At 38.8% G+C, this 23980-nt stretch overlaps 1 protein-coding gene across 1 annotated transcript in view; it reads left to right on the top strand.

The window, feature by feature from the left end:
- Positions 1–23980, top strand: part of thsd7ba (thrombospondin, type I, domain containing 7Ba) — a 187330-nt gene that overhangs the window by 111113 nt on the left and 52237 nt on the right. The window contains exons 9-14 of the mRNA XM_039819012.1: positions 5475–5669; positions 6994–7225; positions 11529–11644; positions 12908–13040; positions 13438–13541; positions 22819–23010. Coding sequence (XP_039674946.1) covers positions 5475–5669; positions 6994–7225; positions 11529–11644; positions 12908–13040; positions 13438–13541; positions 22819–23010 — 972 coding nt within the window. The remainder of the gene's footprint in view (positions 1–5474; positions 5670–6993; positions 7226–11528; positions 11645–12907; positions 13041–13437; positions 13542–22818; positions 23011–23980) is intronic.

Raw genomic sequence — 23980 nt, 5'->3', positions numbered from 1 at the left:
GCGTGACAAAGACTAGGAGTTGAGGAGTTGACGTCAACATTTAGCTTTGTTGAGATTCGCACGTTTTCAGCAGCAGTTTCAAATTGTGAGATTTGCCGAGGAAAAGGGGGGTCGATGGGATTTTGAGGTTCTATGCATGTCCTATTTACCCACCGAACTGTCGTTTTTCAACTATGACAAGGTAAAATCGGTTTTGCATTCTATCACCCCTTTAAACCATGGTTTTTGCATCTTTGAAAAACACAATTTTCATTATCATATGTGTGTTACCTATGTGGATAAGGAGTTGCCTGACATGCAGTTTTGAGCTGGAATGAAATTAAAATAATATGGCATCTTACACATGGAGGCTAATGGGCGCTTATTGAATCCCGCCAATACTTTATTGGGCTTAAAACTATGGAAAAGTAAAAAAGTGCTGTGTTAGCCTCACCCACTTGCCTTTCGCCCCAGGCTTAGTAAAGTTGTTTTGACAGCTCCCACTTTCTGCACAGCGTCCATTCACACCAGAGTAGTCAGTCCCATTTCCCGAACTAAGGACCAACCACAGGACACGCTGACTCAAACATACTGGCTGCACCTGTGACTGACAGCTGACATGACCGATTTAACCTCTTATAGATGCATGTTGGCGAACCTTCCCAAAGCAACTGAGGCTCTGACATTTCTGAACCCAACAACAATAACTCAGACAGCATGGTTACCATCAGCCTGAATTATCTCTCCTCGACTGGTCAACAATATTCAGGCGATGGTGAACTCAGAAAAGCAGCCCTTAACTTGGCTGTGAGACTGTTACTGATAATGAAATTCTAAAGTTACATGATTGACAGGTGGATACAGCAAAAACATTAATTAGTGACCCAATTTGTCAGATGCCACTTTGAAGTTAACAATGGTTTTGTCCAATTTGCCTTGTTGCTTTGCCTGCCAGCTTTGTCTCAAAAGCTGCCCGCGCAGAGTGGATGTGATTATTAACTTTTTTCTTCTACATGTACCTGAATAATAACAATGAAGAAGATTAATTGGTGGGTGGGCGAGCAGAATCAAAATCACGTTGAAATTACATGCAGGAGGCAGTGGTATTATATCTGAGTAAGAGCCCCAGCTACAGATCCCTGTATTAATAATGCAAAAGGACCCCTAGGGCAGCTATCTATGTGCACCACCATCCCCCCACGTAGTGTCACACATACACACTCACACTTATACACGCATACCCAAGTTGAGTATTTGGATTCATGTTATCATACCAATTTTCTTTAGGCATTGTTTCCAGGCAAAGCTTTGTGAGTCTTTTGTTAGTTTAGTTTGCAAGCGTGTTCATTAGGCCTCAAGCAGAACAGTTTCATAATTACAGATTTTCTACTGTTGGCAATAATATGTCTAAACAAATCTTTAAATATGCCTAGAGCACAAGGAAACCTGCTATGTTTGGCATGACATTGCATACTTGCATATTCATCTATTGTTTAATGTAAAAGTGAAGGTTGTAATTGTAAACGTGTTAAAATAGCCTCATATATATTTTTTGCCTTATTATGGATTACTAGGGTTTACTAAATATAGAGGATGTTTGTGTTCTGACAGCCTTGCACCAGTTTGTGCACCATTACTGTTTGAGAGGTTTTGGCTTGCGTCTATGCTTCTTCTGGCATTCTTGATTAAACTATAAAGCCTTATAACAGTATGCAGCAGGTAAGGACTTACCATGTGTTCCCAACAACAACTAACCAGCCATGGTATTGTTTTGTAATGTAAGCACAGTATAAATTAAAACTATTGAATAATTATTTTATTTGCACCTCATTTAGTGAATATTTGGTGGAAATAGCAATATAAATATTGTATCTAATATCATAGAAATATTAGGTGTTAATGGTTCCTGAAGGATTATATAGATAACGTACAGTAGCCATGAGTTGCAAAGCACAAATTTGCATAGCACTGGATATGCGATTGTCCAATGTACTGAATGTCACTTGGTTCGGTTTATTGCCTGCTTACTTTTCGTGGTTGATAACGTTCTTACAATAAATCCAAATTTCACACTTTGTTACATTCATATGTGACAGCTCTGATTAAAGAGAAACCATCGGCTCTGTTTCACTGCAGGCCGGGCAGTACATGCTTTCAATTTCAATAAGATTTACAATGAACGTATCATCTGGTGCTTCTGGGCGTTTTTCCGGGTTGTTGCCGGAAGTTAGAGAAACTAGAGGGGTCAAACTTTATATGACACCATTGATAGGCGACCAAAACAATACACTCCGTTTCCTTGATCAAATATTTTTTAATATTGTTGGAAACATTTGGGATAATGTACAAAACAAAACAAAAATCATTATATAACATAGGTACAGTCGTTTTTAGACATTTTAATGCAGAAATATTACATATATATTTAAAGTGTTTAAACATTGTCTTGCCGTGTCTCATTGTCAATTTTTACACTCCAAGTGAAAAATGTGTCTCTTCTCTCGGCAACAGATACTCTGAAACTACATAGATGGTAAAGATTCAGTACTCCATGTCCGTCCCTCTGAATGTGGGTCAGAGGTTGATTTACATTATCTACGGTGCGTCCGTGTTTTATTTTATGATCACTTTGTGTAAAGCACGGACACCTGAAATAATTACCTGGGTGGGAGCCATGGTGAGCCAAAACAATATACTTCCCTCCCACCGCTTAAAATCTCACTGCCAGTTCAAAATAATTATGTAAAGTATCAGCATACTTGCTATTCAAGCGCTGACGCCTCCAGATCTATGTAGAGTTGGTGTTGGTATATATATATATATATATATATGAATTAGGGCTGTTAATCAATTTACATATGTAATTGTGATTAATCACATGATTGTTCATAGTTAAAAATAAGAACTGTATTTGTATAGCACCTTTCATACAAATAAATGCAGCTCAAAGTGCTTTACAGTGTGGTATTAAAACAAAACACATTAAAGAAAAACAACATGGATAGAAATGACAACATACATAAGATAAACGAAATCATAAAAATAGAATAAAAACAATAAAAATAAAAAGGCACAGAGCTAAAAGTTATAAAAGTTGCAGTAGTAAAAAGCTAAAAGCGAACCACATTACCTAAAAGCCAGCCTGAATAGGTAGGGCTTCAGTTGAATTTTAAGAGTCAACAGAGCATTTCTGATAGAGCTGAAAGCAGATTCTCCCCTTGCTTTGTGGGCTACTTTGGGAACAGTTAAAACACCAGTATCAGAGGATCTCAGGGCTCTTGTTGGCTTATAAGGAGTTAAAAGGTCTGACACGCATGAAGATGCTATATCATCAAGAGCTTTACTGTATATGTTAATAAAAGGACCTTAAAATAAATTCTAAAAGAGATGGGTAGCTTAGTTGTAGGCACAGCTTAATGTGCTTTGTTTTGAAAGGGGAGTTAAAGAAGTTTTTTAGCAGTTGTTTGGTTAATGTTCCAGTGAAGAGTTCAGTGCAATAGTCCATGTAAAGCATAAGGTCGCCACATTTCTAGTGTAAAAATGCTCGTTTAATGGTGAAGCTAAAATATCTAAAATGACACCAAGACTTTTCCCTTCCGATTTGGTCTGATGAGCCACGTCCCCAAGCCTATTAAAAAGTTTCTCTCTCTTAAATTCAGGACCTAACAGCTGTATCTCTGTTTTGTCTTTGTTGAGTTTTAAAACATTGTCATTCATCCATTGTTTTATCCAGGCCAAACAGGCAGTCAAAGATGGTAGGCCATTTGGGTTGTTAGGCTCGTGAATTATCTGTTCTAAATGTACTTTAAAAGGGATATTTTTCTAGTTTTTAATGCTCTTATCAACATGGGAGCTGACAATATGCTTTCTTTATGCAAATGTTTATTATTATTGCAGCAATCCAAAACAATGACAAGGTTAAGTGTAACTCCATCATCGACCCATCCATCTTGTTAAGAGTGAAAGTGTCACTTCCACCGAGTGCTTGAGAATTATTTTTTGTTTGTTAACTTCAACTGAAGAACCCTCCATCTTATGTCTATGCATCCCATACAGTAGCCTGTGGGACTTAAGCATCTCTTCAAGCAGACCAACATCTCCTCCTGTATACACACCAGTTATTTTGATAGCTGGAGATCTTGACCCTTTAACTTAATGGCCGAAAGGTTTTCAAACTCCCCCGAGTCTTTCACATCTATCTGATGATGCGATACCTACGTTTGCTCTCTCCACTGCCCTCCTATGCATCAAGGGTATTCCCTCAGAGAAGACAAAAAAAAAAGACAAATTGATGACAAATCTGCCCTGGGGTTGTTGTTGTTCAACCATATTCCATGATATAGTGGCAGAGTTCAACCAAGTTAATGATACTGCTGTGTGTGAGCGTGTATCCAAAAACAATGCTTTGGATGCTGCTGGCATTGTTTTGACATCAGGATAGCATCCCTGTTTCTACAATTGATCTCTCTCTCTTGGACAGAGAGACCTTTGAGAAATCTGAGACACTCTGCTAACTCTGGGCAGGGGCCAGAAGAAAATACAAGGGATGTTTTATATATTTTAGAGCTGGGCAATATATCAATATTTTATCGATATCGTGATATGAGATTAGATATCGTCTTAGACTTTGGATATCGTAATATCGTGAAATGACATAAGTGTTGTCTTTTCCTGGTTTTAAAAGCTGCATTACATTAAAGTGATGTCATTTGCCTTTACCCACTTAGTCATTATAGCCACATTACTGATGATTATTTATTAAAAATCTCATTGTGTAAATATTTTGTGAAAGCACCAATAGTTAACACTACATTAACGTTTCGGTATCGATATCGAGGTATTTGGTCAAAAATATTGTGATATTTGATTTTCTCCATATCGCCCAGCCCTAATATATATATATATATATATATAACGGTAACAACAAACGGTAATAACAATAACATTCATTGCTGGAATATTTTTCTGTAATTTCATCATTATCATGGAAGTGCAGTAAAGAGAAAAGGCTCTGTCTTTCCTTTAGCTCTTTCACTTCTTAAAGAAGAGTAAACTGGGAGCTGTGATAAATATTTCATAACATGACTGCAATATGAAGGCTGAAGGATAGCTTTTAAAACTTGCTCCGAATACCAATTGGATGGCCTTATAATTTTCCTTATTTGTGTTTGACGGAATTATTCTAAAACACCTGCTTAAATCAATCTGTCTTAGGTGCATTCACATGTATGTGTGCCCTGCAAGTTTGAATCAGATCAACCCAGATGCGTAATAATGCCTGTTATAATTTTATACGTTCTCTGTGCTTCTCACATAAACTTGTGATTTCATGCATCCCTTACCTGGATTAGGATGTGAAGCCCTATCTGATTGCTGTCTGGTCAGGTCAAGATACATGAAGTGTAAAAGTGTAATCAGTGTCATCATGATTTATATTGAACCCTTGATGCTAATGTCTCCATTTCCATATTCTTATCTTAACCTGCCTTTCTCAGGGTCCTCCCCTGTGCCGATTGCCCTCTGTGTAGACGACCCTCCCCCTACAGAAGTGGCCTGCGAGGTGGCCTGTCCTTCAGACTGTGTGGTTGGCTCCTGGTCTCCCTGGTCACCCTGCTCACACAGCTGTACCACTAAGACTGCAGAGGGTCAACAGAGCCGCACACGCACTGTGTTGGCCATCCCAGGGAAAGGTATTGCAGCGTCCCCTCTGACTTCTTTGAATCATTTTGCCACGTGGTGTTCATGAATCTGATTTTGTTGCTGTGTTTATTGTCGTGGTGTTTTAGTGCAGAACTTTCCAGACATCAACAAAATGTCACAACTGGGAAATTTTATTTTATTCAGGAGTGCAGTGCTGAATCGGTTGAGTACTCCTTGTAATTACATGTATTACAGAAAAACTATTGCAGTAAATAAATTGCATGATATATGATATTAATATTGTCACTGGGAATCAAAACTGAGAAACCCAGAGACCAACTCAAAATTAAATTCAGCAAACACAAAAAAAAAAGTTAATTAAGCCAAAGTGAAAGGCAAAAAGAGTCTTATTTAGACATTTTTCTTCTCAAAAACATTTGAAGTTTCAGTTGACCATCCATTATCAAGGGCTCTTTCTCTGGCAAGTATTTTATCTGTGTACTCCAAGTGTGTTTTCAAGTCAGACAGCGGAGTCTTGGCAGCCGGCTACTATCCATTAATCCCTGTAACCAAACGCATATCTGCAACAGCTGATGAAAGAATTTCACACAGGTTCCATACTGTGTTGTTTATTATCATGTTGCTGGCTAGCTATCTGCTTGCTGGCAGAGGTGTGTGTGTGTGTGTGTGTGTGTGTGTGTGTGTGTGTGTGTGTGTGTGTGTGTGTGTGTGTGTGTGTGTGTGTGTGTGTGTGTGTGTGTGTGTGTGTGTGTGTGTGTTATTAGATTTTTCTTAAGAATATAGCTTTATTTGATTTGATCATGAAACAATATAAACTTAATATTCTTACATTCAGACATATACACAATACATGAAGACACAGATCTAAAATGACATAGCAGGATTACAAATACACAGACAAAGCAGAAAAATACTTATTTTAAAATGATAATATGCTCATTAACTGTATATTTTTCACATATTTTCTACTTATATGCACTCTATGTGAGTGTTTGCCTCAGCATGATCACATTGAACTTGTATTTGCCAGTAAATTCTGTCACAAGTGACCTTACTGTGACTTTTCATTGGAAATTCCAACTTCTACAAGCTGTCACTTGTAAAGTGTCTGCTCAGCTAACCCGGGCCAACATTTGTTTTGTCGTCAAGCAGCCAGTGGTCAATGATAATATTAGCATTTGCTTTCCAGCAGCTAACTACAGCTTGTTAATTTAAGTAAAATGTATTTTAGATTCTGGGCAAATCACATGCACTGTGCATAATAATGATGCTTTGTTGGACTAGCACTAGTGAGTTACACAGCGGTCTTCGTTTCTTTGACTCTGCGGTTCTTTCCTGTGTGTTGGTGGCCAGAAGGGAAGAAGTGTCCGGCAGCTCCAGCCCTGGAGGAGTGGAGAGTCTGCAATGACCACCCTTGTATGGTATTCTACTGGGAGGCCTCAGCCTGGGGTCCCTGTATTGAGGATGCCTTCGTGGATCTCAATGGAACCAGCTCCTGGAATGGGACCCCTGCCTGTGCCATGGGTGTTCAAATCCGCAAAGTCAGCTGCACGAAGATGAACGTTGGACCTGTCATAAGTAAAAGGTACGCTCTCTGACCAGAGACCTCATCAGCATTGACTGTGTATATACCAAAGTGGCAATGCAATATCTACTTCAATTCTATAATACTGTTAACTGTTATAATACTGTTATAATACTGTTAACTCACTGTTGGGATTTTGCGCATATGTACCTACATGTTAAGACTTTCAATAATTTTCTGTATTATAAGTGAGATGTTTTTTTTTAAACTCTTTACAGTTTAATATGCCGGGCGTGTACTTGCAGGTTTTGCAGAGTCTGTTGGGAGGTGAATCAATAAGTTGCCTCCTTCCTTTCTCCTGTTTACCTTTGGATGGTGTTGAGCCAAATTTGCTCACACGTTGGTTGCATAACTGTAACTCTTCCTTGCCTGCTATTTGTTGTCTTTTCACTTGAGAACCAGACCTCCCATACATTGAGCAGGTGTTTTTTTTTTTTTTTTTTTAGATATCCATTGGTCTATCAGGTTTGTTTTCATTCATGTAAAATATTTGGTCGTGAAGAAAATAAGTGAATATGTTGTTTCAGCCTACCGACAATCTGTGTTTTACCTATTCTGATTATAGTTAATAACAAGAATAATATGTCTCACCTAAAATGTCTATTCTTGAGTCATTATGCCAGTATAAGAAAGGCACTTTGGAACAGATTTCTTTTCTTCTGTCCCGATCTGACACTGCTACTTTGCTTAGTTTTAGATACTAGAAAATGGGTCCCGGGAGAATCAAATGGTAAATTATAAGTGAGGAGTAAAAGAGCTTTGTAAAATCTGGGTAAGGAGTTGAGAGGTGATCATGTTTCTCTTACCGAAAAATCGTCTAAGATTAAAGATTCCAAAAGAGTTTTACTTGAAGATAAATTGCGTATGCTTTTACTTACTGACAAATGACCCAGAGGACTTGATGCACTGTGAAATGATATCCCCAGAGCTTTGTACATTGAGCTCTTCTTTTGTGCATTCTGCCTGTGTTTAGGATTTGTTTTTTCCTAAACCTGAGATTCATTTTGCTTATGCTCCACCATTATCTACTCCTCTTTCAGCAATACAATATCAAACACTGCTAAGGGCTTTTGTGCTGTCACTGTAATGATGTTAAAGCCCACACTAGGAAGACAGATTTATAAATAATTCACAAAGTTTGCCCTTCTTTAGCTCAATATATTATTGACAGGGCCATAAAGTGGATTATGGCGAGGCTTTCTTCTTATGAACGTCCTATCTCCCACCACAGACGCTTTATGAAAGCTGTCATTTCTGCTCCACCAACAGATCTCACCTGTACAGTATGCGGTGAAGTCAATCACTTCTTTGCTATTCAGATATAACTGCAGTGTTCATTTAATGGAACATCACCTAACACATAGCCCTGCATGTTGCTATTCAGGTAGCTAGTCAGTAAGTCATTTCTGCTGTCTTTCCATGATGTGTAATGTGTAAGACATAATCAGGGTTTGTATGTATGTGTATATATATATATATATATATATATATATATATATATGTGTGTGTGTGCGTGTGTGTGTGTGTGTGTGTGTGTGTGTGTGTGTGTGTGTGTGTGTGTGTATGCCAAAAGTATGCTGTTCTGTATGGACACAGTCTATATTGATATTCAGAAGACAAATACACTGTGTTGTTTCCACGACTAAAAAGGGACAGCATATTGCTAGATAGGAGAGTTCAGACTCCATTTCCATTGCTTCCACCTTACAAATGTGTTTAGAATACAGGAATGTCCCTAATATTTTCTAAATCGTTCCAATCTGAAGGAGTAGATGCTCTCCTAATATATTTGATGTTGTGCTACTTGAGAACCGTCACTCTAGTCAGCAAACATCTAAGCCTTTCATGCTTAGCAATAATCTCCGTGGTGCAAAAAGGTTAGTGGGTCTGTCTTGGTATAAGTATGGAGCCCTCAGCCCACACATCAGATTGATTTTGAGTTTAATTTCTGCTCCCCTTTATCACAACTAAAGCAGTGTTGATAATAGTAACCTATAACATTTTCTATTATACATGGATAAATAAATGATATTGCATACTGCACTGCAATAACTGTAAATGATTACAACCCCGTTAAATTTACAGTAAAAAGCAAAAAAAAGATCTTTAATATTTAGTTTTGAATTAATTATTGATTCATAATTTATTTTTAATTCATTTTAATTTAAGCTACATGTTGTTATTAACTATAAACTATATTGTTATACTAGAGAAAAAGCAAACCAGTTTGTGCTGGGGTGTAACAACACACCCAAATAAATACTCCATATTACATAATAAAATTGAGTATGAAATATTTAGTATTTAACTAAGTTGGTATTATATAAAAATGACAAATTACGTATTTGATTGCAATGATAATAATAAAGAATGTGTAAGAGACATTTAATGTTTCCAAGTATTTTTACACCATGGCCTTGACTGTAAGTCTGATTCCCTCATTGTGGGTGTGCTACACAATATTCCCCCAGCTGCTCCATCGCGTTGCCATGCCCTCTGGCATGCATCACTGCAAAAAGGGAGAGAGAAGAGGAGGGATAAAGCTGGAAGGATTGGGTTTTATGTATCTTGCCTCCTTATGCTTTGGCATATACTTTGATCTCATTCCTGTGCGTGCTGGCTTTCTGCAGTCAGTAGGATGTGACACCATGCTGGGTCTCTAGTGAGACCTGGATACTGTTGTCGGGCAAAGGAAGTCACTCACTCTGAAATGAAATTGGGATGTCCCTCTGTGTGTGTCTGTGTGTTGGGGATGGGGGTTTGGCTGCTTGTTGATGAAGACATCAAAGCTCATGACTTATTTGATTTTAAATAGTTGCATTAATCCTGCACCAATCCTGCACTTCAAGATTGCATGCAACACGCAAAATACAACACATTCAAATGCTACATTACAGTTATGGTACACAAGATATATAGCAGCATTAGTACAGAGAAAATAAGTGATTATTTTCTATCTTAAGACAAGGAAACTGGTAAAAGTCTTGCTCTTTAAAACCTGGTAATGGTGTCCTTGGCATGGCAGGAATGATTCATTTGTAAACCGTTTGCATATCCACACTTTTCTCAGATTTAATTAGCAGCCATGCTGTGGACTTTGATTGATTTTTTCTCCTAGAACACTCTGTCTCTTGGTGGCAACAAGAGACTTCTGTGGCTGCTCATGTATATGGGGAGATAAATGCACCTGGTTTCCCCTACTTTTAGCTACACAGTCCTGGTAACACATTTTGTAGTTGTAAACTATTCAATGCATTACATATCATTCCACAAACACAAGTATTGTAAGTATTTATTTATTGACTATTGTTATTGATTAGTAATGCATATAAGTCATTCTTAAATTTTCCATTCATTTGTAATTTTGTTGGCAACCTGAGGGCAGTGGAATGAGCTAAAATACACATTTACATATCACCCTATGAAGTTGATATATGTTAGCAAATTACGTATTTATGTGTGTATCTAGCAGACATATAAATTGGTATAGAGTCCAATTAATACCTGACGTTCAAAACGCTTGGGATTTTTCCTACTCCAAATTCACTAAGGCGGTCGATTAACATGTCCCCTGCAAACAAAAGTTAAGTACAGACATTATGGTGTTTATCCTGATATAATTAATTTGACTACATGGAGCAACTTTAACATACATTTGGATTCATTTTGCTCTGTTTTGGTCTCCGCCAACTCATGAAAATACCTGTCTCTTCATCTTTTTACATGCTCCCCTTTTTTCACCATCAACATGTCACGTTGTCTGTCTGCTGTTTGCCGATTGGCTCGTAGCATATAGTGGGTTTGTCAGAGATCTTTAGCTGAAAAGGGATTACTTTTGTGGTTGATGAGGTTGATGAGAGTTACAGGATGGAAATCCAAAATAATTTTCTCCGTAGCACGTATTTGTGAATACAGGCCACTCCTTTCACATTACTCATTTTTGATCCATGTTAACATAACACATTTTTATTTGTGCAGCTTTAACCATAAAATACAGACACATTGTGCGCTTGAATAGCAGGCAAATTTTTACTTTTCATATAATATTTGTACCCTGGGAAACAACTGAATGTGTGATAAAACTGTATTTTTTTTATTATATATATTTGTCCACCTTCTTCCTGAGCAAGTAGGCAGAGGGAGACATGTAATCAATCATGTTTTCTGTGGGGAGATGTGTGATGTCAAGGACAGGGCAGTTGTTTCACTGCCCTGTCCTGTTAACAGCAAGACTAAGGACGTTTATCATTCATCGCCTTGGGGATAAAGAGAATTTAAGACCACTGTTTGTCTGTATGTTTAGGTGTTCAGATTCTGCTCGTCCAGAATCGGTCCGACCCTGTTTGCTTCCCTGCGAGAAAGACTGCATTGTGACACCCTTCAGTGAATGGACAGCCTGTCCATCAACCTGTATGCCAGGTAGCTGTTCTCGTTAATTTCAATTAACTCTATTTAGTAATGCCTGTCTAAAAGCTCCACAATCTTTTAGAAAACCTCCTCTAACTATTGCTAAGTAATGGCAGGAGTTGTTGTAAAATGGCAACATTTTTGTAAAGGTGAATTAATAATGTAGAGAGTGATTCAAAACCCTGATCGTAAAATATATGTTTTTGATTCATTGCAACTTTAGTTTGGGTGTGATTTCCTCTTTAACTACATACCTGTATGGAACTTAATATTAGAGGTGAAATGATTTGTTAGTAAATTGATTAGTCAATTGACAAAAAAATCTGTGGTCAACAATTTTCATAACTGATTAAATGAGAAATTTACTGTTTTTCTCTTGTAGTGAACTGAAAAAAATCAGTTTGGACTGTTGGTCAGACAAAAGAAATCCATTTCAATATGTCAACTTGCATTTTGGGAAGACTCTTTTCTAATATGTTAAAGATGAAAAGATGGATTGAGAAGATAATTAGCAGCTTAATTCAAAATGAAAACAACAGTTACATTTGAATTGTTGCTGATAGTTACAGTATCAAGACATAGAATGAGGAACACCTCATAAGGTATGAGGCACAAATGTCAATGTTATTACACTGCCACCAAAGAGGTTTAAAAATTTGAAATGTTGCCATACAAATATGCTCTCCCTTGATATCTCCAGTGTATTCAATGATTACACTTAAGCGTAAATGACAGTGTTAACTGTTCATTACATTAAGCTGACACATCGAGAGGAAAATGGAATGTTAATGGGTTTCAATATGTGTACTGTATCTTGGAAATCCAGAAAGTGTGTAATTGTTTTTAAAAGAATCGGGCAAGCATCTCGTCTCTGTAAATATGCTGTAGTCCATTGGGTCCGCTGATGATGTAATCACTTTCTTAATTGCACTATTTTCAATGTTTAGTAATTAGTGTTGTGTAATGAGCCTTGGAGCGTGAGCCAAATGAAGCCATTACTGTGTGGTGTGTCCGAAAACAGACTGCAGTGAAATGGAGGACATCACAGCCACAAGGGCAAGCTAATCAGGAGCAGATCAACTTCGAGATATTAGATTACACTGGCGATATTGTGTCGCCATTTCTTTGGTGTCCCAGACATTATGTATCAGCCATTTGTCTGGGAATTGTTTTACTTTGTCTTCCTCCTGTAAAACATTCACTTGAATACAACTGTGCAACTAATCTGCCACTGAACGCAGCCTTTTTGTGAAGATTGTATTTCATGTTCAACAGAAAATGCGACTGCTGCCACGCAGTCTCGATACAGAACCATCATTCAGAGGTCTGCTAATGGAGGTCAAGAGTGCCCTGACACACTGTATGAAGAGAGAGACTGTGAATCACGTCCTGTGTGTCCAGTGTATAGGTAAAAACACAATTTATAACCAACCATTTTCCTTTTCTATCCAAGGGTAAGGGTGTCTGCAGTATATTAGCACAGGGTGAGAAGAATGTGAGTGCATTATTAGTGAAATACTTGAGAGGTCTGCATGTGCTTCACATCACTTCGTGTTTCCAGCACTGCAATCAAATACCAATTGAGTTAGACATTTTGCTTACACAAATTGCACAGGTTGAATTATATACATTTTTCTTTTTGATTGCAGCAGTGATGACAAATTGTAGTTTCCCCTGCTTATAGAGAGGTTGCATGTTGGCTGCATGAGGTCCAGATCACCAATTAAGTACCAAACACAGAACAACATTGGACTGTTCCAATAACACACTGGCATCCTAAAGTCTGTCTTTGTGTTTCCATGTAGTTGGAGGACACACAAGTGGCACAGCTGTAGCTTGGTTCCAGATTCTGTTCGACGTGGATTATCTGGACCAGGAGAGGCCTGTGGAAATGGTTTAGAAACGAGAGGCAAGTGTGTTCTTTTTTTGCTCACCTATGCTGCGATATCACCATTTTAAGCTTTGCTCCTCCATTTATTAACTATCCTTATTTAATGAGATCTAATAGCCCTTTCAGAACTGCTCCTTTAACAAGCAAGTGATGGAAACATAAAAGACAGAGGCAATTTGTCCAGAGAGTGTAACGAGATGAACCTTTCCGTCTGTTGTCTTGATGATCTCATCACAGCATTGGTTTCTTATTAATGAATGCAGTAAGTCAGATGGCCGCAAGCACATCTTAGCAGCAGGTTGAAGAAACAATGAGCCTTGTTACATACAACACACACACACACACACACACAATACATGCAGACATGTGTGGATGGGCTCACACAATTAAGTTTACAAACTTGTTTGGCGCATACAACAGTGGCCTTCCAATATAGGCTTTTGATTAATTGATGAATAAGTACTTTGTGGCTTGAGATTCTGGTGTCATAAAGTCTGACTTTGAGAGAGTCCACAAATTAACAATGAAAATAAACTCTCAGAGAACACAATCCATTACTAATGTAACACGATCAAAGAACAAATAAGCCATCAACAGAAAGGATTCCTAATTAACAGAAATAAACGTTGCTACTTGAGACTTGTGTGACTTAAGTGACTTAAGTTCCCCCCAAGAGACACATTTTTATAAAATCATCCACTGTAAAATCTTTTAGTGCCATGTGTTTTCCTAGCAAAATGTCGGCACATACAGTATGGTGCACTGGAGGTGCATTTGTGAATTGACACTTTTTGTGCATTTATTCTTCAGATATTTTTGTACATTTTCTAGGTGAATGTTGGATTGCTGGGACAACAGTCCACAGTCACGAAACTGCTTAGGCTATAAATGCTGTGGTGTGGCATCAGTCAGTGCTTATATATACATAAATACATACAATAGATTTGCAATATGTATAAATATATAATATGATATTGATATACTGGTACAGCTATCGCAATTTGTGATAATTAATTGAGAGACATTTGAACTCAGGAACAGTTTCTTCTTGTCTGTAAAACTGTGAGTGAAACTGATGCCACTCCACACTGCTGTACAATACATGAGTCCTACTTAATGAAAATACTTTTTATTTTCTTTAGTTATATTGTGATGTGTTGTTGATGTTTGTCTGCAGAATTGCCTGTATCCTGATATAATCATTACTGTTTTCAGCATATCATAAGTACTGTATCCCTGTGATTACCACCCCATTGATTGTGCTCTGTAAGAGTGTAGATTCCTGTTTACTGTCCTTCATGAAGAACTGTGTTTCTCTGAGTAGAGACAACTGCCACTGGCCCAAATCGTTAAAGAGCCAGAGTGTTAATTGGATTCATTCTAGACTCGTTTAGAGAAAAGCAAATGTCCCAATAAATCGCAAACTGGCTGTTCTATCTAATTTTCTGATGTGATTCAAGTAAAGTTTTCAGTGGCATACTGTGCCGTCTTGAGAACTTTCCAGCATTTTGCCCTCACCGTTGTTCATGTTGCAGTATAATTATGACATTTCTCAAGTGAATTTCTATGACTTTTTGGTGAGGATGGAAAAAGAGTCTGTACTGTTTCCAGGTTAAGAGCAAGCAAGCCTCATTGACCTTTAGAGCTTCCTATTTGAATATGATTACAAAATGACTAAGTTAAATACCTGTGACATTTGAAACTTTAGTATGAGTTTGGAATTTGCAGTCTGTAGAAATAGTGAATTTTGAATGTAAATATGACGCAAACAAAGAATTTATCCAGGATTTACTTTTCCTCAGTGGGTGGCTGAACCAATTCATTGGAAAAGGCCATATAAATGTCACATTGGGGCATAATTAGACGCAATAGTTATATAATATGGCCATATTAGGGGCATGGGGCCATTGGATGAGGGCATATCAAAGATTGAATGACAGCAAGTTATAGCAGGAGTTATCAATTATGTTATTCAGGGACCTTTTAAAGATGTCACATTGCCCTGAGAGAGCTCTTTATATACTATAATCCACCCAAACTCAGAAAGTATAATACAATCTGGTTTAGATAATATTAATGCTGATGATGATATAAAGTGTGTGGCTTTATTTCCTTTTAGTGTTCATGTAATTACATGTGCAATTTCCATGTAATGATGTTTTCAACAAACATTTAAGTCCAGTTACATATTATGCTTTTTTTTTTCATTTTCTGTTTTCCCTTTTGGAACACCTCTTGCTTTTTTGTTTTGCCGTTTGAAATTCAGATTTCCTTCACATAAATTTCAGTATCGCGCATAATATTCAACACTGTTATTTTTCAAGCACTCCATATTCACTGCAGTTAATGTACAGTATTCACATCCTGTGGGAAGGGTGTGCGAGATGTTATCTACTTCAAATATCTCTGAACATGAACAAGTCGGTTGGCGGCATTATCATGTCTCACTTTCATTCTGTTCCAGTGCAATATATAGGTCACCTTCTCCTCTGCAGTTTTCTTCAGTAGCATCTTGTGGTGACTAGTGGTAATTAATTAATTAAAGTTGTTGTCCATAAGATTTTAGTTAGGTTGTTTGTAGCGGCAGCTTTGGCGCAGGCAGGTGTCGACTGTGTGACGTCGGTAGATTGGCAGCTCTAACCTGCGCGATGCCTTCACATTCTCCAGTCCACACTGATAACAGTTTAGTCTAAAATGAGCTAATGAGCTAAGAGCTAATACATCCATGAACATACGGACTGTGTGGGGATTCGCGCAGCCGTGGAGATGATAGAGCCGGGGAGGCAATGGCTAGCTAACGTGGGCAATCGTGCTAACGTGGTCAATAGAAGCGCGATGGTTTCTACAGTGAAGCTGTCTCGACTGCATTAGCACAGTTGCCCGTTTTAACCACGTTAGCCACGTAGCGTTAGCATTTAATCTAACCATTGTGACACAAACACCCTACTAGCCACTGAGGCAGAATGTGATATAACCTTAGCTGATGAAGTGGAGGCAGAGGAAGAGCAGCCAGCACGCACCGCTTTGTGAGTCAGCAGTAAAGAAATGTACGCACCCGATTAACGTACCGTTTCTTTGCATCTTTCCCATCGGAAGTTCTCAATTTCTGAACGCAACATAATAGGCAGTGACAAGCTTCACCTGGACAGACCATGGGGCAGACGGGGGAAACGAAGCACTGCTGGCTGACTTAAATAGCGTCACAACTTTGGTGCGGGAAAATCGCCGCAGACACTCAGATTGTGTTACTTGACTAAGGGCCGTTACAGAGTCAACGCGAGCAACGCGAGCAACGCGAACAAGCAACGCGAGCGACGCGCTCCCTTTCATAGTCTAAACAGTGGACGCAAGTAGACGCAAGTAGACGCAAGCGTCACGGGCGATGCGTGAAATGCAATACACTGCCCACGCAACAGGGGGTAGCAGAGTGCTCCACGGTGCTCGGTCGGCAGAGCCAGACCCTCCCGGAGAGTGGCTCTCGTCAGGGAGCAGCTGGCTGGCTGACTTCTTTTTATCAGATGCTGGCGTGTTTCCCCACCAGTACAGTGTACTACGATTGGGTAGCACTGACCAATACATTAATAAAAGGTCGCATAAACATGGTTTAGCAGGTTTTAAAAATATATAAATACATTTGGGTCTCTCTCTCTCTCTGTCCTGCTGTACGCTATTTCAGCCTCTTGAGGAGGGCACACAGCATAGACACACACACACACAACGTTGATACATACCGAAAAATGTGACTCAGTAGTCCTATGTTTGATGAATTTGCTCAGCTAAGTTGATTCAATATTTTTGGATAATGTACAATATAGTATCCTATATTTAAATATAGGGCACTACTACAATACATGCAGTGTCGCCCCCACCGACAACGCATAGTATTGTGCGCACCGGCGCGTCGCGTATCAAAAACTAGGACGACACATTTGGCTACGCATCGACGCATAATGGCGGCCGAAGCGTAGCGATGCGTAGCCTTGCGGACGCGTATGCGTACCGATGCGTTGACTCTGTAACGACCCTAAGCAGCAAATACAAGCGCTTTTATCAGCGGGTCATATACTCAATCACCATTATTTTAACTCACTTTTTGATAGGTACTTTCTAGACAATTAACTACATGAAAATCTTACGGACAAAAACGTTAAGCGTGTAGCCTATTACATAATAATTTACCCCACCTTTCGCCCACTGTCAGCCGTGATCGGCTATGCCCCCCCCCCAGTCCCCCACCACACACACAGCAGGTGGGCTAAGGATAATGGATAAATGGAGGAATCAACAGATTTGTAAATTAATTTAATATTACTTATTATATGAATTAAACATCTACAAATGATTTGATTGTAAATCATTACTATACATTCACATATCAAAATGTAATTCTTTGATCCTTATGATCCTTATCCTATCCTAGTGTTGCATGGTAAAACATGATAACAACGTAGTCCTATAGTAGCACTGTTGTGGAATTATCTGTCTTCTGGCAACAAATGGAAGTGTTTGCTGTCTGACTGCTAATACATTTGCTGTGACTCTGTGTGTCACAGCTGTTTTCAGAAGTTACTAGATACTCAGTTTCCCTGAGATTTCCTCGAGACCCTCTCTTTCTGCTCCTGCCTTTGTACATTCATAGAGTTATACATCTCAGGATAACTCCGAACTCTTCCTCTATAGTTGTAGCATTTTCAGCACACCTCACCGCTCAGTGCGCATCTGCATTTGTTATCCATTTACATTTTCATTGACTTTGTATTCATGCTGCGTCTTCTCAACAGCCCACATTTGCTTTTAAAATTGGGGTTTGCGTCTACATGGGGTGGTGGATGTAAATGCATCAAACCATACCAGCGTTCTCATGAACCATATGTTTGCAAAAACTATGGAAAGATGAGCACTGTAATTAGTATAATTTCCACGTTTCTTTTGCTGGGCGCACCACATTGGGCAGGCCACCTAGGGAGGTGGTCGGGGTAATGGGTGGGCGTCAACACACAGGACTTTCAAGCCAGGGAGCGGAGTTCGCTTCCCGGGGAAAACAAAAGACTTTCACCCAGGAAATGCGTGTTCCTTGGAAGTGTTTTAATACAAACCACAAACTTGTCATTGCGATGCTTAATCTTAACTTTCGTCGCCATATAAAGTTCACTTTTTCTTGCTTAAACTTAACGATAGTCTCACCGAAATGCTCGTGGTGCTCGTTACCCGGCTCACAGTCACCTATTCTCGGGTAACTGAACCACCAAGGTGCACGCCTAGGTGGCAGGAAATACGACCCACAGGAGCGTTTTCCATCCTTATATCTAAACATTACGATTCCGGTTTATAACATGTCGTTAGCGTTGTGAAATGGTCGCAGTTTTGTTAGGTTTAGGCAACAAAAATATTGCAGTTTGAGTAAAAATTTGTACATTTGTTACGTTACTTCACATCCGGGTACACGTGATGCAGAACGTGACATTGTTCCATTTGTTCCGTAAAGTTGAAAAAACTTGCCGTTTGCCTTTATTTTCAAACAGGACATGAACCCAGATCTTCTGGGTGAAAAGTCCTGTTTGTTTGACCCATCCACCCCAATCCCAAAGTTTGTATACTTCCTGCTTTGATCCCGTCATAATTACTACAGCCACCTGAGTTCGGCGCCACCTAATAATAAAACGTAAATATGGGTCATAAAAGTCTTTTTTCGGGGAAAACACAGTCTCCACCATGTACACAGCCTCTATAGAAAATTATTTTATTTTCCTTGGGGTAAGCATAATTCTGGTTGCCAGGGATAGCTTTCCTGGGAGAATTTCTGTACAGAAGGGTTGGTTGGAAATTGGAAGCTTTAGTAGAAATACTGTGCAGCCCTGGGAAACTGACTGGTAGATGGCTAGTGATGATGAAGCATTTAAATAGCAGTCACAGAACAGTTCAAATAGCAACCAGGGATTTTCAGCCAAGTCAGGACCAGTCAGTTTGTTGGACACACTGGTTCAGGCATGTACTGTAAGGTTAGAATCTGGGCCAGGTTTCAGCATGTGTTTGTGGTTTACAAAGCCAACATGCCCTTGGCTTGAGTAAATGCTTCCTTCCATCTCAGTGTGTGTATGGCCCCATGTCGGATGCAAAACTGCATGTTGATGAATGCAAATGTCTGACCAAGTGAGTGTTGTGGTGCATGCTGTATGCTGTCCTGACAAGCCGGAGTTCACGGGTAAGAGGCGTTACTAAATAAGACAAGATTTGAGAAGATGAATCCTAACCTTGCCAAAATATTAAAATAGAAAACACAACTCTGAAAAGCCTGTGAAAGTTGTAGCTGATAACTTGGAGTGAGCAATGAGCCAATGGATTTCACACTAAAGACACTGTCTAAATTCAGTCAACTTGTGGCTCATAACCAGCTGGATGTGTTATATCCCTCCCTGAGTAGAACTGGAACTGTTTTGAGAAATTATTCAATAAAAAATGAGTCATGTTGAAGATCTTTTGCTGCAAGAAAAATGTGACTTAATGATGAATCCAATCCACACTACTCTTCACAAGGCATCACATAGAAGAACATTATAAAAAAAGTATGACTGAATAACCATACAGATTCTATTTGATGGGAGTGGTTTTAAAGTGGATAAAAAAAAACTTGTATTAGAAGTAATGATAGACAATGCAACATGTTCTGAGTCGGATTGATAAAAGCTATCAATTGAAAGGGGAATTGATGATTTTTTTTAAAGCATGTCCTTAAAAGTCTACAACATTGCCACAGAAAAGATTCTTAAAAATCTGGAGAGTAACAAGCCTTTTGAAAGCGTGTCCTTTTAACTGCTCCTCAAAAGTGTTCACCTTTCTAAGGAACTGTATAATTAAAGATGATCCCTGTCAGTGGCAGAGATACTGTGACAAAAACGTTTTGTGAGAGGAGATGATATGAAAGGCCACACAAATGAGCTTGGGCAACCAGAAGCTGAAATAAATATGTTAAAAATGGATGGCTCCCAGTTCAAAATCAGAATGTCAGTATACTGTACCTGCAATGCTGGGCATTTCTAATAAAAGATACTGGGGATGACAGAATGGGGTTGTGACTGGGGTAGTAGGTTCAGTAAGAGAGAAAACTATTCCAGATAATGGACAGAATTAAATGCCAACAGGGACTTATAATTATTCCCACAGTTGTGCAAATTGGGCTAATACTGTAGCAGATGTTAATGGTTAGTTGTTTATCAAACAGGTTTGTTAAAGGGAAAATAAGATTAACCTTTTGAAGGGTCATCATAATAACATCACTCTTTAACCTAAACACTTAAAAAAAAATTGAATGTGAATGTTGCATAAACACACTTTAAAAATAGCTATCATCCATCTCCCTTGTGATGCCTTTGTAGAGGTCTTGTATGTAAATGACCATCCCACACATTCTCAGCAGACATGTAGAAAGCCAACAGTTTTTGTCAGAGGGCAAAATTTAAAAGTCAAATAGAAATCAATAAAATGGATTAAAGGCATGTTTGTATATCAGTGAATCTTCAAAGACGTTAAGGTGTTTGGGTGGGGGGGGGGGGATGGATATCCTTCACTGGTGACATTGCTTTCCTAAATCCCAGAGTGTCCATGAGACAGCCATGTATTTGAACATTGTAATGTACTGTGTAGTGTGTATTTTTGCTCTAATTTCTTGTTTAATGAAGCTTCAGTCCAATCAACTGCTTCTGTCTAATCAGTGGCACCTAACAAAGCTATACAAATCCCTTCCTCCACCTCCCTCTCTCTCCTCAGCCAGCAGACTCTACAGGAGCATCCACACACCTACTCATTTGTTCTTTGTTTTTCTTCTTATTTAATTCATGTTATTAACTCATATTAGGTTTATCTGTATTTTTGAGGTTCCTCATTCATTTTGCTTCCCTCTAAGCTAGAGCTGAGCTACTGTTTCACTGCTTTCATTCACTGAATGATTATCCCTGCAAACATATATGCCAAGCACCATGCAGATTAAAATTGCTTGTTTTTAGCCTAGCCGATTGCTGGTAATGCGTTTTGGTACTGAAGCAGTTGTTGATCACTTGCAGCCCCTACCAGCCGGTTAAGAGGAGTGAGGAGTCAGAAGTCAACAGTTAGTAAAAAACAGAGCAATCAATAAAAAAGTATTTTTTTTAAATTATGAATTACCTCAACCACGAGACGTCCTTGAGAATAAAGTCATATAAATGCACAAAAAATATTGGGCTGATGGGTCCAGTAATATGTAAGATTAGCTGCGGACAGAACGTCACAAGCATGCAGGCTTGCATGCACGCATGCACACACACCCAGGAACCAAACACATGATCCCCTCCAGGCTTCTACGTCTGGCGGAGATAAACTGGGCTGCTAGGTCTAAAACAATCTAAATTTCCATCTCCGAAAGGAAATTTAACCAGGTTAATTTCAACTAAATGTAAAGCGATGAAACATCTTGCTACAGATTAGATCATTCTTGTGGGGGTTACATGCTTACTTGTTTTTGTAAGATAGGAGGCTCACAGTAAAGGGTTTTTAGTTTTTTACAATTTTTATGTTTTCAAGGCTAGCTTTTGCTTTATTATGTAGTGGTTCTGATGTACCTCTCATATTGATCCTGCCTTCTGTTCTCAATTTGTATTGAAGTGTATACTTTTTTTCTTAACCACAGGGAACGCACAATGCGTTCAGGGGTATTTAATCAAGTAAGTTATCAAAAGCAGCCTAATTGGACTAAAAGTCTGCTTTCAGTTGATTGAGTTCTACATCAGGTGTTTAATAACAGAAATAACCCATCTGGCCTTGCTGTGTGTTCTAAGTTATTGTTCTTCGTGATGTCTGTATCCCTCTTTGATCAAATACGTCTGATTAGATAGTGTATACATCATTCTGTCAAAAGTATTTAGCTTTTATGTTAATCTGCTATTATGAATGCCTTGTTTTTATTCAATAAATCATAGATGTCTAAAAAAGTCTGATAAATTGTTGTGCTTGAAGGTTGAATTAGCATTTCCCTAGATTTTAACATGAAAGCCGCACAGGGATATTCTTTACAGCTATGACTTGCACAATGACAATTCTGTGGCTACCTTTTCTTTGTGAGACCGTTCAACCAAACATAAAATAAATTAATATACCTGTCCTTTCCTGTTGCTGCTCAATCGAATTAAAAACCATAAAACACTATATAGGGAGATTTAAAACAATACCAACAACTGAAAGTCAACTTGTTGGGATGAGATTTTGTCACGTGTGCATTGTCTGTATAATTGGAATGACATATTTTTTCCTCCCCCTGTGTTTGCAGGAGTCAGTTGTGTTGGGGAGATGGGTGAGTCGGCCAATATGACTGAGTGCCTGCGATGGGCTGGCCCCTTGCCACCTCAGATCAGAGAGTGCCGGGTGGCTTGTAAGGATGACTGCACTCTAACTTCTTGGTCCAAGTTCTCTGAATGCTCTGGATGTGGCAGCTCCCGCAGTCGCAAGCGCTCGCTTACAGGTAAAGACTTTTCTTCACAGATTGTGAAGTTTCATCTTCACCAGTGGACAGCGGTAGAGGAAGTACTGAATCTCAGTACTTAAGTAAAAGTACAAATAACCAGAGACATATTTACTTTAGTAAAAGTAGAAGTACCACAATGACAACCCTACTTAAGTAAAAGTAAAAAGTACCTGATCTTAAATGTACTTTAAGTATTAAAAGTAAAAGTACTTTGCATAACGATTTATTTTCTTAATCTTATTTGCATATTAACATTTTGGTAATATACAAATAAGAAAAAAAAAGTTGGTTAGTTAGTTTGAACCTTGGTCTTTGAGGGCACTGTGTCTAGCGACCTGTGATTTACAAAGGGGTGGTTCAGTTATTTTGATGCTGAGCTTCGACAGTATCCATACTGTCCACTACCACAAACAAGGCCTGGCTTTTAAAAAAAAGTTCCTATCCTAACCAAGACGGAAATAATTTATGTTGTTAGAATTGGAATGCAGTTGGTTTTATTCATGGTTGTATCTTAAGACGGTTTTATTTCCTTTAACCATGGGAGCGTAAGCAAATAAAGTGTGTGAAGCAGCGGGAATGGGGGGGTGGATGTGAAGAGGTCCAGCCAAATAAATAAGATATGAACGCGTCTTACGCAGCCTGGCGGAGAAGTAAACAACACTGTGGAGAGAAATTTTCATTTTCACTTTTACCGGAGGCTGTATTACCAAGGGTCAGCGGCGCTGCGCCCGGGCTCTGGAGCACCGGAGCCGGCTTGGAAGCCAATGAAGGATCGGCGGTCCATATACAGTAGGCTATATCTATGGCAACCAAACTTCACTGGTGAGACAAACGTGTGACGGTCAGGAAGACGTTTTGGCAGGAGGAAAAACTGATCAGAAAATGTAACGGAATGTTGTAGAAATGTAGTGGAGTAGAAACTATAGATAATTGCTGCAAAATGTAACAATGTAAAAGTCAAAAGTAT

The sequence above is a fragment of the Perca fluviatilis genome, chromosome 12, assembly GCF_010015445.1.
Source record: "Perca fluviatilis chromosome 12, GENO_Pfluv_1.0, whole genome shotgun sequence".
Lineage (NCBI taxonomy): Eukaryota > Metazoa > Chordata > Actinopteri > Perciformes > Percidae > Perca > Perca fluviatilis.
This window is presented reverse-complemented; position numbering and strand designations above follow the sequence as displayed.